The following is a 15,717-nucleotide window of genomic DNA, read 5'->3' as shown; positions in this document are numbered from 1 at the left end:
CCTGTGAAGAAGACATAAAGCTGCCCATAGCTCTATTGATTTTGTGGGCCAATCAACCATCCGATTTGATAATTTTATTGTATTGAATGAAAATCAGTGCCGCAACAAGCATGCGGATCCACCCGATTTCAGGCTAAAATCAGTAGAGTGTATCGATCCAGCATGCCGGAAAATCTCAGGTGTGCAGGGGTATTGGTGTGCGATATTGCAATAACCAATGAACCCGACTGACCCCTGGCATCTGTCCCACCAAAGGTAAAAGTGCACCCCCCATGCATTGGAGATCTCACCTGTGATGTCACACACGTACCATGTGCTACATGCGCCACCATGTGGAGGCTGCGTTCAAGGGAAGTAGCAGATGAGACCAGGGGCAGCTAGACAGTCGCGGCAGCTGGAGCAGGTGAGATTACAATGCAACCGAGGGGCACTTTTACATTTGGGGGGAGGTAGCTTCATGAGGTTGATTCCTGAGACATGTCATGCTGAAATCGATCGGGAATCGGCCTGCTTGTGTGTGGGCAGCCAACAGTTCTCTCTCTGATCAGATTTGTCCATTTATTTATTGTATTTATAAAGCCTCAACATATTACGCAGCGCTGGACATTAGTTTAGGTTACAGACAATATTTAGGGGTGACATACAGTAATACGACAATACAGGGATACCATAAAGACCAGATCACACAGCACAGTATGAGTACAAGGTAATGCTTACTCAGTCACTGGAGGGGAGCATGGAGATTAGGCAAGTTTGGTTCACTCAGATGCATAGCATGGGTTCACAGTAATGGAGGTGCATGATCAGGTAGGACACAAAAGGAGGAGAACCCTGTCCAAAGGCTTACAATCTAGAGGGAGAGGTAGGGACACGAAAGGTAGGGGTCCAGAGTTCAGCTGTGGGTTTGGAGCACTTGTGAGGGTTGGTAGGCCAGAGTGAAAAGGTGAGTTTTGAGGGCCTTCTTGATGATGTTGAAGGAGGGAACTGTCCTAATGGGTGGAGGTAGGGAGTTCCATAGTGTTGGAGCAGCTCTTGAGAAGTCCTGGAGGTGTGCATGGGACTGAGTGATGCAGGGGGCGGTCAGGCGAGGTTCATTGGAGGAGCGGAGTGAGTGGCTAGGTGTGTACCTCTGAGTAAGATCGGAAATGTAGGTTGGACAGGTTTTGTGGACAGATTTGTAGGTCAGACACAGTATCTTGAATCTGATTCTGGACTGGATAGGAAGCCAGTGGAGGGATTCACGGAGGGGAGCTGCTGTAGTGGAGCGATGGGAGGAGTGGATAATTCTGGCTGCCGTATTCATAATGGACTGCAGTGGGGCTGTTCGGGTTATAAGGAGACCAGACAGAAGGGCTTTGCAGTAGTCAATACGGGAAATTATGAGGGCATGGACGAGGAGTTTGGTAGTGGCAGAGGTCAGAAAAGGGCGGATCTTGCAGATGTTACGAAGGTGGAAGTTACAGAACTTTGTGAGGTTTTGGATGTGAGGAGTGAAGGAGAGTGCGGAGTCCAGGGTGACACCCAGACAGCGGACTTGAGAGGTAGGGTGAATGGTAGTGGGTTGTTTGTTGGTTCAAAGGTGTTAGCAATAAAACTCCTGAATAATAACATCCAGACTGTGTATTTAGGCAGAATAAGCTAATGCCTATTAAGAAGAAATAAAGCTGTCCATAGATATCTCTATCGATTTTGTGGGCCTATCGACCATCCGATTTGATAAATTTATTGTATGGAATGAAAATCAGTGCCACCACAAGCATGCCGATCCAACCGATTTCAGGCCAAAATAGGTTGAATGTATCAATCCAGCATGCTGGAAAATCTCAGGCCGACGTGGTTGATCGGGTGCACAGGGGTAATGGTGTGCGATATTGCAATGACCAATGAACGCGATTAACCCCCGGCATCTGTCCCATCAAAGGTAAACGTGCGCCACCCATGCATTGGAGATCTCTCCTGTGATGTCCCACACTTACCATGTGCTATATGCACCACAATGTGGTGGCTGCGTTCAAGTCAAGTAGCAGATAAGACCAGGGGCAGCTAGACAGTCGCGACAGCTGGAGCAGGTGAGATTACAATACACGGGCACCGAGGGGCACTTTTACCTTCATGAGGTTGATTCCTGAGACATGTCATGCTGAAATCGATCAGGAATCAGGCGGGGCCTAACGCGGATGCAGCAGCAGTCACCCTGCAGGACCCTGAGCGTGGGAGGAAGACAGAGTAGACCGAGCGTGCGGTGGTCGGAAGTCCACCGATAGCAAAGGGAACCTATGCCAGCCAGCCATCCTGACGGGGGAGAGCCCGTGGCAAAAAACTCTACGCTGTATAATTGATACGGAATCTGTAAGTGCAATATGCTTTTATATATTTTATTAAAGAGACAGTATTACGCTATGTGAGGTTTTTTTATTGAGGTATTGACATCTGGGAAGCACTATTATATACTGGAATACCCTGAATATATCCGGGAAGCATCATTATATATGGGAATATCCTGAATATCGCCAGAGTGCTGAGAGGCGACCTGGTAACTGTCCCAAAGCCCCATTTGACCTACCAGCATTCATTCGGCAATATTATTACGATTGGTACTTGTCAATTACATGTTTTTGGCTTCACCACCCAATTCAAAATGGTCTTTATCATTTATAAAGATTTCAGCTGCAAGCCACACCCATTTTTCCTCACGCCTCTATTTCATGCACGCAAATGTTGATACGGAAACTTCTCAGGCCCGGGTCACACTGGCATGGATGGAAAAGTGATTCGTGGAACGAATCAGATTTTAAAGGCATCAGTTTCTATCTCCAACGCTCCATTCCATTAGCACGCTCAATTTGACGCATCCGTTGATCTGCAAAAATGACTCCAAATCCAAACTTGTGGTCTGTCCAGCGCGTGCATGAAATAGAGGCGCTATGAAAAAAGGGAGCAGGATACAGCTGAATTCCTTATTTTACAATAATAAGTATAAAAATATCGGTTTACAAATACATTTTGTGTTAAATTATCACTTTGTGTAAAATTCATTTTTAATGATTATTATTGTTCCAGAGACATATAGTTTATGTTTAATTGTGTTTCCGTCTGAAATTTAGCAGAAACTCAAAACATGTTACCATAAAAATACATGTAAAGTACCGTATTTTTCGGACTATAAGACGCTCCGGACTATAAGACGCACCTGTTTTTAGAGGACAAAATCCAGGGAAAAAATATATATACTATATATACTAAACCTGGTGCATCTGTAGTGCAAGGGCATCTTATGGCCCTTCCACCCTCGCCTTATGTGTTCTCTGGTGTCTCCCTGTGTCATTCTTTCTCTGTCCCTGTGTCCTCTGGTGTCCCCATGTCCTCTTATGTCCCCGTGTTCTCTGGTGTCCCCCTGTGTCATTCTCTGTCCCCCTATGTCATTCTGTGTCCCCTTGTGTCATTCTCTGTCCCCCTGTGTCCCTCTATGTCCTTCTGTCATTCTCTGTCCCCCTGTGTCCTCTGGTGTCATTCTCTGTCCCCCTGTGTTCTCCGGTGTCATTCTCTGTCCCCCTGTGTTCTGCTGTGTCATTCTCTGTCCTCCTGTGTCATTCTCTGTCCCCCTGTGTCCTCTGGTGTCCCTCTATGTCCTCCTGTGTCATTATCTGTCCCCCTGTGTCCTCTGGTGTCCCTCCTCCTCTGTCATCTCTGTCCCCCTGTGTCCTCTGGTGTCCCTCTATGTCCTCCTGTGTTATTCTCTGTCCACCTGTGTCCTCTGCTGCCCCCCCTGTGTCCTTATCTGTCCCCGTGTCCTCTGCTGTCCCCCCTGTGTCATTCTCTGTCCCCGTGTTCTCTGGTGTCCTTCTATGTCATGCACTGCCCCCCCCGGGTCCTTGTGTCCCCCTGTTTGCGGTGTCTGTGTTTGCCATTAACATTAGTGAATGAGGAGACCACCAGATATTAATATGGTGCAGGTGCAGTAATCAGGGCGCTGAACCAGCGCCGAGTGAGAGAACAACAATGAAAAGCACGTGTGTAAGGAAAGATGGCAGATCGCTGCATTAGCTTACCGAAGAGGAAGGTATGGAAGGAATACAGCGCAAACGCCACCGCTACTATGCGGCTTTCACTAGGTTAGATGACAGCAAAGCCATTGACCAATCAGGTGGGGGAGCGCTGCCTCAGTCAGCCTATCCCAGCGCATACGGCTACTGCCGGTTTGTTACACCGCCCGATAGTCCCGTGGGCGGGATCATGCTCGTCATTGCGGCCAATCACTGCACTCCCAGCTACTGAGGGCGTGCAGTGATTGGCCGCAATGACGAGCATGATCCCGCCCTCGGGACTATCGGGCGGTGTAACAAACCGGCAGTAGCCGTATGCGCTGGGATTGGCTGACTCGGGCAGCGCTCCCCCACCTGATTGGTCAATGGCTTTGTTGTCATCTAACCTAGTGAAAGCCACATGGTAGCGGTGGCGTTTGCGCTGTATTTCTTCCATTCCTTCCTCTTCGGTAAGCTAATGCAGCGATCTGCCATCATTCCTTACACACGTGCTTTTAATTTATTCTGATTACTGCAGTATAATAATATCTGATGGTCTCCTCATTCAATAACGTTAATAGGACACGCAGACACCGCACACAGGGGGACACCAGACACGGGGACTAGAAAAAACATAGGCACTGCTACGTACATTTGGACTATAAGACGCACTGACTTTTTCCCTCCACTTTTGGGGGAGAAAAAGTGCGTCTTATAGTCCGAAAAATACGGTATATATTAAACCGTACAAGTTTGGGTTATTACTACTAAACCTAACCCTACACTCACACAGAACCCTCCCTCTTCCTATCCCTTAGCCTTAGACCCTCCCCTGGTGGTGCCTAACCCTAAGACCCCCCTGGTGGTGCCTAATGCTAAGATCCCCTGGTGGTGCCTAACCCTATGACCCCCCTGGTGGTGCCTAACCCTAAGACCCCCCTGGTGGTGCCTAACCCTAAGACCCCCCTGGTGGTGCCTAACCCTAAGATTCCCCTGGTGGTGCCTAACCCTAAGACCCCCCTGGTGGTGCCTAACCCTAAGATTCCCCTGGTGGTGCCTAACCCTAAGACCCCCCTGGTGGTGCCTAACCCTAAGACCCCCTGGTGGTGCCTAACCCTAAGATTCCCCTGGTGGTGCCTAACCCTAAGACCCCCCTGGTGGTGCCTAACCCTAAGATCCCCCTGGTGGTGCCTAACCCTATGACCCCCCTGGTGGTGCCTAACCCTATGACCCCCTCGCGGTGCCTAACACTAAGACCCCCTGGTGGTGCCTAACCCTAAGATCCCCCTGGTGGTGCCTAACCCTAAGATCCCTCTGGTGGTGCCTAACCCTATTACCCCTCTGGTAGTGCCTAACCCCAAGACCCAGAAATTAAAAATCTCAAAAAGAATGTAAAATTATTAAAAACAAGTTAAATTACATGTCAAAATCATAATCAACGTCCTTATAATTCTAAAAAAGACCCCGAAATTAGAAATCTCAAAAAGAATGTAAAATTGCTAAAAAAATAAATAATTAAAATTACATGTCAAACGATAATTAACGTTATTATATTTCTAAAAACGAATATAAAATTGATTTAAAAAGTACAATATCAAAATATTGAAAAGTTAAAATTATAATTTAAAAAAATGATAATTGTGAAAACTAATTTTATAACCATATTTTCCGTTTTAGTATTGTAAAAACGATAAATAACAATAGGAGCAAAACAGTTTAACAGGGGCCTGATTCGTCCAGTTTTGTGCACAATAGCCGTTATTTAACATTAGAATCAATGGCAGCTCCCAATTTGTCCACTTCTCACATGCACCCGATTTGCCTGCTTCCCCATCCAGCAGATCCTGCAGAACAGATGCATTTGAAAGTACCAATGTAAATGGATCGATAGGTTAACATTGCATCCATTAGGATGCGTTCCGTTACGATCTGCTAATGGACTGTTTTTTAGTGCCAGTGTGGCCCGGGCTTTATGAAGCCAGCAGTGTGTGGATAAGTAATAACTGCACACCCTGCACATTTCCACTGTCACAACTTACCGGGAGGGCCGGGATAAAAATCAGAACATAACTCTGTGTTAATCTGTAAAAAGAAAGAAAAAAAGGGGTCATCATCACTACAAAAATAATCTTGCAACTGATATAACCATGGCAACTGTTCCCAGATGGGCGTTAAGTATAGTCAGACTGTCTCCTTGTTCTTTTTTCTCATTGGTTCATAAATCTGCACAAAGCAGGAAGTAAAACATATCATGCTATTCAGATGCTTACAGATTCAGTTTAATGCACTGTCACATGGAAAAGGGGACCTCAAATCCATGTGGAATGTGTTTAAGGCAATGGAATTTTTATTTGCTGGCCTCCTGAAAATGGAATGTTTGGCTGTTTCAGCTTGGATGTTGCACAGTATTTCTCACAGAAGGTATGTCCAAGTTTCCTGCCAGTCAACGGATCAGTGCAGGTGTTAAAGCAGACCTGAACTCAGAACTAAGCAATGGTATAATAACCTTTAACTGCTTCCGGACCAGCAGTCTCTGGCCCGTTAAAGAGAACCCGAGGAGAGAGGGATATGGAGACAGCCAGGCAACTGGTATTGTGTAAAAGGAAATAAATATGGCAGCCTCCATTTCCCTCTCACCTCGGGTTCCCTTTAAGGACCAGAGACATTTTGGTCGTAAAACGGGGCTCACCGACATTACGCTGCACGGACCCGCTGCTACCGCCGATCGCGCCACTCTCCTGTCGCTGAAGCCCATTTGCTCTGCTGTTTCTATGGCAGCAGAGCTCTGTGAGACGGTCAGGAGCCAATTTCATTGGCTCTTGACCCTGTGATCAATATGACCCATTGAAATTGGTTCCTGACCGGCTCATGGAGTTATTCTGTCATACCCACAGAAGTGCGAGTGGGCTGAAGTAGCGAGAGAGTGGTAGCGTGCAGCAGGCTAATTGAAATCTACGTCCTGGTAGGGATAACAGCTCCCAAACAGGGCGTAGATTTCAATTAGCTCGGTCCAGATTTGGTTAAGCCATAGACGCTGGACAAGCATGCAGATCAGATGTTTTGGACAAATCTGACAAGATTAGCTGTATGCTTGTTTCAGGTGTGTAATTCAGACACTACTGACCAGAAAGATCAGCAGGATGCCAGACAACTAGTATTGTTTAACAGGAAATAAATAAGGCAACGTCCATATCCCTCTCCCCGCAGGATCCTTTTAGATAGTAAACAGGCTTGCGCAACACTAATCTATGTTTAAAGCAACTTTATAATGAATACAGAGTTCCCATTAAGGCCTCTTTAAGGCCTCGTTCACATCTAAAATCGAAATTGCTGACGCCAGCGATTTTCGATTTTGTGGGCGATATTTTTTCTCCTCCCGGGTGTGGGAGGGTGCGGCTTTTTTTTAATGCACTTTTAAGAAGCATTTTTCAGAGTCAGGAAGTGAACTCTTTGACCCAGAAAAGAATAACTACAACGTAGTTATTCTTAAAAACGCGAATGCAATCGCTGCATGTTTTTCCTATACCTTCCATTGAGGCAAAATCGGCTAAAAAAATGGTACAGCCAGCGCTTTACTGAGCGGATCGGAAACGAACCGCTCAAATGTGAACTTTCTCATAGGGAATCATTGCACAAGCGTTTTGGGGGCGATTTTGAAAATCGCCTGCGCTTTAAAAAAGGACAGAAACACCCTTAGCGTGAACAAGCTCTCACACAGGTTGAAGTACGCCTGTCAGGTTATTCAAGGGTAATTGAAGTGAAGAGAATATGGAGGCTGCCTGCCATATTTTATTTCCTTTTAAACAATACCGGTTGCTTGGGAGCCCTGCTGATCTACTTGGCTGCAGTAGTGTCTGAATAACACCACACACAAGCATGCAGTTAATCTTGTCAGATCTGAAAATAATGTCAGAAACACCTGATCTGTTGCATGCTTGTTCAGGGGTCATGGCCAAAAGTATTAGAGGCAGAGGATCAACAGTATAGCCAGGCAACTGGTATTGCTTAACAGGAAATAAATATGGCAGCCTCCATATCCCTCTCACTTCAGGTTCCCTTTAAGGAGAGGTAGGCCTCTGCCTCCTCCAAAAGTTTCCCATGCTGTCCTCTGCCACTGCCCGGGACTCTTCTTAACATCAGGTCACGCTCCTCCACTGGCATGGGCGGGGCCACGCTGCACCCATACAAGCAAGGCCACGCCTTCTTGTGCACAAGCATCTCCGGCTTACTGCGCAGGCGCGGCGGTGCTTGTGCAGGCTCAGTACATCTGCACTTGTGGCTGAAGAGCAGGGCCCTCATACCTTCCAACTTTTTGAGATGAGAGAAAGGGACACTTAAGCCATACCCCTGATCACGCCCCATCACAACCCTAGTCATGCATACCATAAAGATTTCATAAGAAAAATATGTTGTTTTATAATTCAAACCACACTGGTCCTTTCTATCCTGGTTCATTTTCCTTCATAGTAACATTTTAAAACTAGTAATATATCAATTTACAGGATGGGAATACAGTTTAGAGTCAAACACATTTTTAGTAGGGAAATATATATATCTTTACATAGAAAGAGGGACAAAGTCCTGAAAGAGGGACACATGAGGAGGACAGAGGGACAGGGCTCCCAAAGAGGGACTGTCCCTCCAAAAGAGGGACAGTTGGGAGCTATGCTGATGCTCCTACCAACAAGCCCTTGTCTGTAATCCTCTGGGGGGGCAAGGGGGGACCGGAGGACGGCGTGGGAAACCTCTGTAAGATCCACTTTTCTTAGGTAAGTATCTGTTTTTGTATCCGAGGTTCCCCTCGGTTGCACTTTAAATACACCATCTATTCTTATACCTGCTCCAAGCAGTTCTAACTGCTCCAGCTATTTCCAGTTACTAAAGTTCACATTCCTGGCTGTGTTCCCACAAGCAGTATCTGTTTATCGGTTCACTTCCTTTCAGGTGTGTTCCTCATCAGCGCTTGCATGCTTGTATAGGACATACGTAGCTGGTGACAGACTCCTGCACTTTCTATAGTAGCTGCATTAAAGGACACCTGAAGTAAAAGTGATATGGTGGCTGCCATATTTATTTTGTTTTAAGCAATACCAGTTGACTGCCAGTCCTGCTGATCCTCTGCCTCTAATCTGTTTAGCCATAGCCCCTGAACAAGCATGCAGCAGATCAGATGTTTCTGACATTATTGTCAGATCTACCAACCAAGCAAGATCCCATACAAATCACCGCACCACATGAAGTAATGGAAATATAGAAATGAGGCCCGGTCACATTAGTGTCTCAAGCCCAAAAGATCCGTGGAGCGGATCCGGTCTCCGCTTCACTGGATTCGGACGGCTCTGTGCGCGGCCCAGTTCACATTAAAAATGGAAAGTGAAAACGGATCTGATCAATGATTGATTGGATCCGTTTTCACTCAATTTCGCCAGCAAATAAATGCCTAATCTTCTGTAGCAGCCGGCGGTAGAGGCTTCCTCTTCTTCCGCTGTGACTAGTCACATGACGCGGAAGAAGACGGAAGCCTCTACCGCCGGCTGCTACTGAAAATTAAGTATGTATAAACCCTCCCTCAGTTACATAGTTACAAAGTTAAGGAAAGGTGGGGGGGGGGGGGGGGGGGGGGGGAAGGCTGCGCATCCCTAAACACATGTCGCAATTGAATGGTTAATCGCATAGGTATACACCGCCTCTGCCAGACTGAAAAATGCATGCCCTGCATCCAAAACAATGCTAACATTTATTACACTAGGAGGAACTTTAGCTTCCAATATGGTTTACATGCAAAGTATATTATACTAGACACTTGCGCCACGGTGAGGCAGACCTCCGGGCAAGTGACCTAACCTAAATTTAAAACCTCGAGAGCAGCTAAACAGAAAAATGTGTAACTTACATTTGGTAGAACAGCGAGGAGAACGCCAGCGCATACCACTAAGGCTGCATCTGAAATGACCACCAGCTCAGTGTGTAGCACCTATATAGACTTTCTGCACACTTCGCATTCAATTCAGATGCAAATCATATGCAAATCTGCTACTACTTATCATGCAAACAGGAAACTCAGGAGGAGGGGCTGGGAGCAGCTAACCTGACAGTTACATAGTTACAAAGTTGAGGAAAGGGGGGGGGGAGAGGCTGTGCATCCCTAAACACGTGTTGCAATTGAATGGTTAATCGCACAGGCATACACCGCCTCTGCCAGACTGAAAAATGCATGCCCTGCATCCAAAACAATGCTAACATTTATTTTACTAGGAGGAACTTTAGCTTCTACTTGCCCGGAGGTTTGCCTCACCGTGGCGCAAGTGTCTAGTACTTTATACTTTGCATGCAAACCATATTGGAAGCTAAAGTTCCTCCTAGTGTAATAAATGTTAGCACTTGTTTTGGATGCAGGGCATGCATTTTTCAGTCTGGCAGAGGCGGTGTATGCCTATGCGATTAACCATTCAATTGCAACATGTGTTTAGGGATGCGCAGCCTTTCCCCCCCCCCCACCTTTCCTCAACTTTGTAACTATGTAACTGTCAGGTTAGCTGCTCCCAGCCCCTCCTCCTGAGTTTCCTGTTTGCATGATAAGTAGTAGCAGATTTGCATATGATTTGCATCTGAATTGAATGCGAAGTATGCAGAAAGTCTATATAGGTGCTACACACTGAGCTGGTGGTCATTTCAGATGCAGCCTTAGTGGTATGCGCTGGCGTTCTCCTCACTATAAACCCTCCCTCACCCGCCCGGCTGCTGCACCCTCCCTCACCCTCCCGTCGCTCAGGTTCGCATCAGCACATGCCCCCATCCCCCGTGGAACGGTCACTAGTGTGAAGAAACGTTCCGTTTTCCATTGCCCCAATGCTGTAACATGTTTTGTCCGGATCCGTTCCGCTAAGCAGAACGGCCCGGAAAATTAAGGCCTGCAGCAATTTTTAGATCCGGGGACCGGAACGTACGGAACGTATCCGTACCAACGGACGCATTGTGAATGGATCCATAGGTTAACATTGGATCCTTTCACATCCGTTCTGTTTTGTACAGTAAACCAGGGATGCTCATCCATAATTTGGGTATCCGAACTACACAGATAATCCGAACTTTTTCCACTACTCGACCTCGGATTCGGTTTCTGAATATCTGTGCAAATCCAAATAGCGCTATCCGAGTTAATGCGCATATCTATCTGAAATCCGGTCGGATACTGAGTTCGGATATCCGAATCCGCATACTGTAACTATGGAGATGACGTCCATGATGTCATTGAGCCAATCAGAGGGCTCCCAGCCTCAGACCTAGCAACCAATCACAGAAGGGAACCCTGGCCAGCCCCCCCTGTATATTAAGGAGGGGTGCCATGTGCTTGTGACGGCTCACTGAGAGACATGCTCCAGTGCTGCTAGCCTAGCAAGTGCGGTATACAGTGATAAACCTAAAGCTTCTCAGTGCTAAACTCTTTCACTGCACTATTGTTCTATTGTTTATTGGTTAGCTAGCTTGATTTCATTCAGTGACAGTCAGACTCTGTGCTGCAGCAGCTGCTAGTTAGGTCCTGTGTCTGTGTGTGCTGTGCACAGGCCAGGGCTGCTGCTGGCCTGCTATTAGCCTTAGCTACAGTATAAGTTAGGGAATAGGATCACTGTGTTATTGTGTAGTTAATACTGCAGTGCTAGTTAGTTGTTAGAGTAGTACTGTGTTAGCTTACTACAGATTACTGCAGTGCTGCTGTGCTGAGCAGTGTCAGTGTGACAGTTAGACAGTTAGTGTGCACTGTCTTCTACTCTGCTGTCTGTCACTCCGTGCTGATTTGCTTTAACCCTCCTGGCGGTAACCCCGAACATAGTTCGGGCATACCTCCCAACTTTTTGAGTGAGAAAGAGGGACACTTAAAGAGACTCTGAAGCGAGAATAAATCTCGCTTCAGAGCTCAAAGTTAGCAGGGGCATGTGTGACCCTGCTAAACCGCCGCTATCGCGCCGCTAAACGGGGGTCCCTTCACCCCCAAATCCCCCCCGCACGACTTGGTCGTATATTTGGTCGCTCCTGGAGGCAGGGCTAACCGCCGCAGCCCTGCCTCCAGTCGCATCTATCAGCGGCGCAACGCCGCCTCTCCCCCGCCCCTCTCAGTGAAGGAAGACTGAGAGGGGCGGGGGAGAGGCGGAGATACGCGCTGACAGACGCGCGTGGGGCAGGGCTGCGGCGGTAGCCCTGCCCCAACCAGGAAGTGCTCCTGGCTGTATCGAGGGGATTTGTGGGATCAGGGACCCCCGTTAAGCCGCGGGATAGCGGCGTTTTAGCAGGGGCACACATGCCCCTGCTATTTATAAGGTCTGAAGCGAGATTTATTCTCGCTTCAGACTCTCTTTAAGCCATACCCCTGATCACGCCACCAGCACACCGCTAGTCACGCATACCATAAAGATTTCATAAGAAAAATATGTTGTTTTATAATTCAAACCACACTGGTCCTTTCTATCCTGGTTCATTTTCATTCATATTAACATTTTACAATTAGTAATATATCAATTTAAAGGATGGGAATAAAGTTTAGAGTCAATCAAACACATTTTTTAGTAGAGAAATATATATATATTTACATAAAAAGAGGGACAAATGAGGAGGAAAGAGGGACAGTTGGGAGCTATGCTTTTATACACACTGCTACCCCCCTTTTATATACACTGATACCCCCCTTTTATATACACTGATACCCCCCTTTTATATACACTGATACCCCCTTTTATATACACTGATACCCCCCTTTTATATACACTGCTACCCCCCTTTTATATACACTGATACCCCCCTTTTATATACACTGATACCCCCTTTTATATACACTGATACCCCCCTTTTATATACACTGATACCCCCCTTTTATATACACTGATACCCCCCTTTTATATACACTGATACCCCCTTTTATATACACTGATACCCCCTTTTATATACACTGCTCCCCCCTTTATAGACAGTAATACCCCCCTTTATACACTGGCCCCCTTCCATTTTACATACACTGATACCCCCATTTACACACACTGCTCCCCCTGGGTAAGTGATTTCCATAGACATAGAGCAGTATATAATCTGCAGCTTATCCCCCTACATTCAGGCATCTTCTGGCCGCTTTCCAGCCTCTCCCGGCGACGGATGTTTTGAATTTCAAATGAAGTGACAGAAATGATTGTGTTGCTGCATTCCATTAATTAATGTGATTAACATTAATTAGGGGGGTTGTCAGTGGAGGGGGGGAGAATGCCCGTCACCGTGGGTGGGGAGGTGGGTGCCACTTTTAGGTGTGTAAGGGGGGTGCCTGGGCAGAGAATGGAGGCGGAAAAACTGATCGAGGCTCCAGCCGCGGTACTGAGGGATGCAGGAGCCCAGCTTCAATACTTCCTCCCTCCCTCTCTGAATGCCCCCTAATGTATGCCCGTGTACCCCCCTCCCCTTCCTTCCCTGTAGGCAGAGTGAGCGCAGCGGAGCGGGCAGTCGAGTCCTCTTACCGCTGATCCACGCATACTGTCTGGCATCGGATCTCCATGTGCTTCCTGTTTATTATGACGTCACAGGAAGCACATGGAAGTCCGATGCCAGACAGTACGCGTGCATCAGCGGTGAGGCAGGGTCACATTTGTCGGCTTTCGTGCACGTTTTCTGCGCAGAAAAACTGTTTTCAACTGAGAACTCATGTTAATCAATGAGCTAGGTCACACTTGAATGTAGATTTCGCACGCAGAAAAAAAACTAACATCTTGCGCAATTTGTCAGTTTTCTCTATAAATTACATTAGCTGTTGTAAGGTAGAGGTCACATTTGTCTTTGACTCATTTGACTCCCAGATGCCACCATGAACCCCCCCCCCCCCCCAGGGAGTAGTCGTCCCCACCTCCTCCTGGGACACCGGAGGTGGGGAAGAGCCCCTTGTCCATGGTATAGCTGGTATAGCTCAGGGTGCGAAGCCCCAGTCGGCCGGGGCTCCGCATTCTGGTAACAGTAAAAAAGGGCGCAGGAGGCTAGTGGACAAATCGGGCGCCGCCATTCACTCCCATAATAAATATCGTTTAATGGGCGCCCGATAGGAAAAAAGGGCGCCGGAGAAAAATAACGTTTTAAAAGCGGCGCCCGGAGACTTAATGTTTTATTACTGCTTCTCATGATTACACATTATTTAATGATTTATACATTTTTTAATATTATTTTTAAACGCAAAACAGTACAATATTTTTTTCAAACATTATTTTTAAACGAAAAACAGTACAATTTTTTTTTTACATTATTTTTAAACGAAAAAACCGCACAATATGTTTTTGAAACGTTATTAATGCTTATCACAGTAGGGTCTTAGGTTTAGGCACCAACAGGGGGGTCTTAGGTTTAGGCACCAACAGGGGGGTCTTAGGTTTAGGCACCAACAGGGGGGTCTTAGGTTTAGGCACCAACAGGGGGGTCTTAGGTTTAGGCACCAACAGGGGGGGTCTTAGGTTTAGGCACCAACAGGGGGGTCTTAGGTTTAGGCACCAACAGGGGGGTCTTAGGTTTAGGCACCAACAGGGGGGTCTTAGGTTTAGGCACTAACAGGGGGGTCTAGGGGTTAGGGGTAGGTACAGGGAGGGTTACTTAGGCACCAACAGGGGGGGTCTTAGGTTTAGGCATCAACAGGGGGGTCTAGGGGTTAGGGGTAGGTACAGGGAGGGTTACTTAGTAATTTTTTTTTTAAACGTTATTATACGTTTCACTATTTAAACGAAAGATTAACGTTTTTACAATTGCCGATTTAATGCACATTATTTAATGATTTATAACTTTATAAAACATTAATTTTAAACGAAATACAGTACAATACATTTTTAAACGTTATCCATGCTTATCGTTTAAAACCCCGCGCCCTTTTTTCCCAGCGCCCCTTTTTAACGTACGCCCGCATTCTGGCTGTCCCAGCCTGCATGGGGGACAAGGGGTTACAGAGGCTCGGGAGGGGGGACCCCACGTCATTTTTTTCAAAAAATTTCCCACACTCTGAACATAACCCAAAAATTTAAATAAAAAAAAATTAAAAAAAAAATCATTTTTTTTTTAAATATTGCTTCCCACTATCTTTTTAACATATCCTGCAAATTTGGTGTTGCTAGGATTTAAGGGGACTTTGCTATTAACTGCTAAAGTCGGCGGGAATTGTTTCCGCCGCGGAAATGTCATTAGCGATTTAAATAGATACATTTTCCTCTTTGAAGATTTAAAATCGATTTTCTCAAAAACTATAAGGTCTTTTTGAACAATTTTTTTTCTTCGTGTTCCCACTATTCTTCTTAACATTCCCTACACATTTGGTGTTTCTGGCATTTAAAGGGGCTTTGCTATTATTAACCGCTAAAGTCGGCGGGCATTTAATTTTCCCACGGTCAGAAGAAGAATATTCAAAATCGGTTTTCTCAAAAACTATAAGGTCTTTTTGAAAAAAAAAAATTTCCTCTTGTTCACAATTTTCTTCTTAACATTCCCTGCAAATTTGGTGTTTTTAGCTTTTAAAGAGAACCCGAGGTGGGTTTGAAGAATATTATCTGCATACAGAGGCTGGATCTGCCTATACAGCCCAGCCTCTGTTGCTATCCCAAACCCCCCTAAGATCCCCCTGCACTCTGCAATCCCTCATAAATCACAGCCATGCTGCTGACAAACAGCTTGTCAGAGCTGGCTGTGTTTATCT

General features: G+C 46.3%; 1 protein-coding gene across 4 annotated transcripts in view; it reads right to left on the bottom strand.

Annotated features, from left to right (window-relative positions):
- LOC137527775 (multidrug and toxin extrusion protein 1-like) overlaps window positions 1–15,717 on the bottom strand; it is a 153,411-nt gene that overhangs the window by 48,446 nt on the left and 89,248 nt on the right. For all 4 annotated transcript variants that reach the window (XM_068248657.1, XM_068248655.1, XM_068248659.1 and 1 more), the window contains one exon: window positions 6,062–6,104. In XM_068248657.1, coding sequence (XP_068104758.1) covers window positions 6,062–6,104 — 43 coding nt within the window. The remainder of the gene's footprint in view (window positions 1–6,061; window positions 6,105–15,717) is intronic.

Source organism: Hyperolius riggenbachi, chromosome 8, assembly GCF_040937935.1.
Source record: "Hyperolius riggenbachi isolate aHypRig1 chromosome 8, aHypRig1.pri, whole genome shotgun sequence".
Lineage (NCBI taxonomy): Eukaryota > Metazoa > Chordata > Amphibia > Anura > Hyperoliidae > Hyperolius > Hyperolius riggenbachi.
This window is presented reverse-complemented; position numbering and strand designations above follow the sequence as displayed.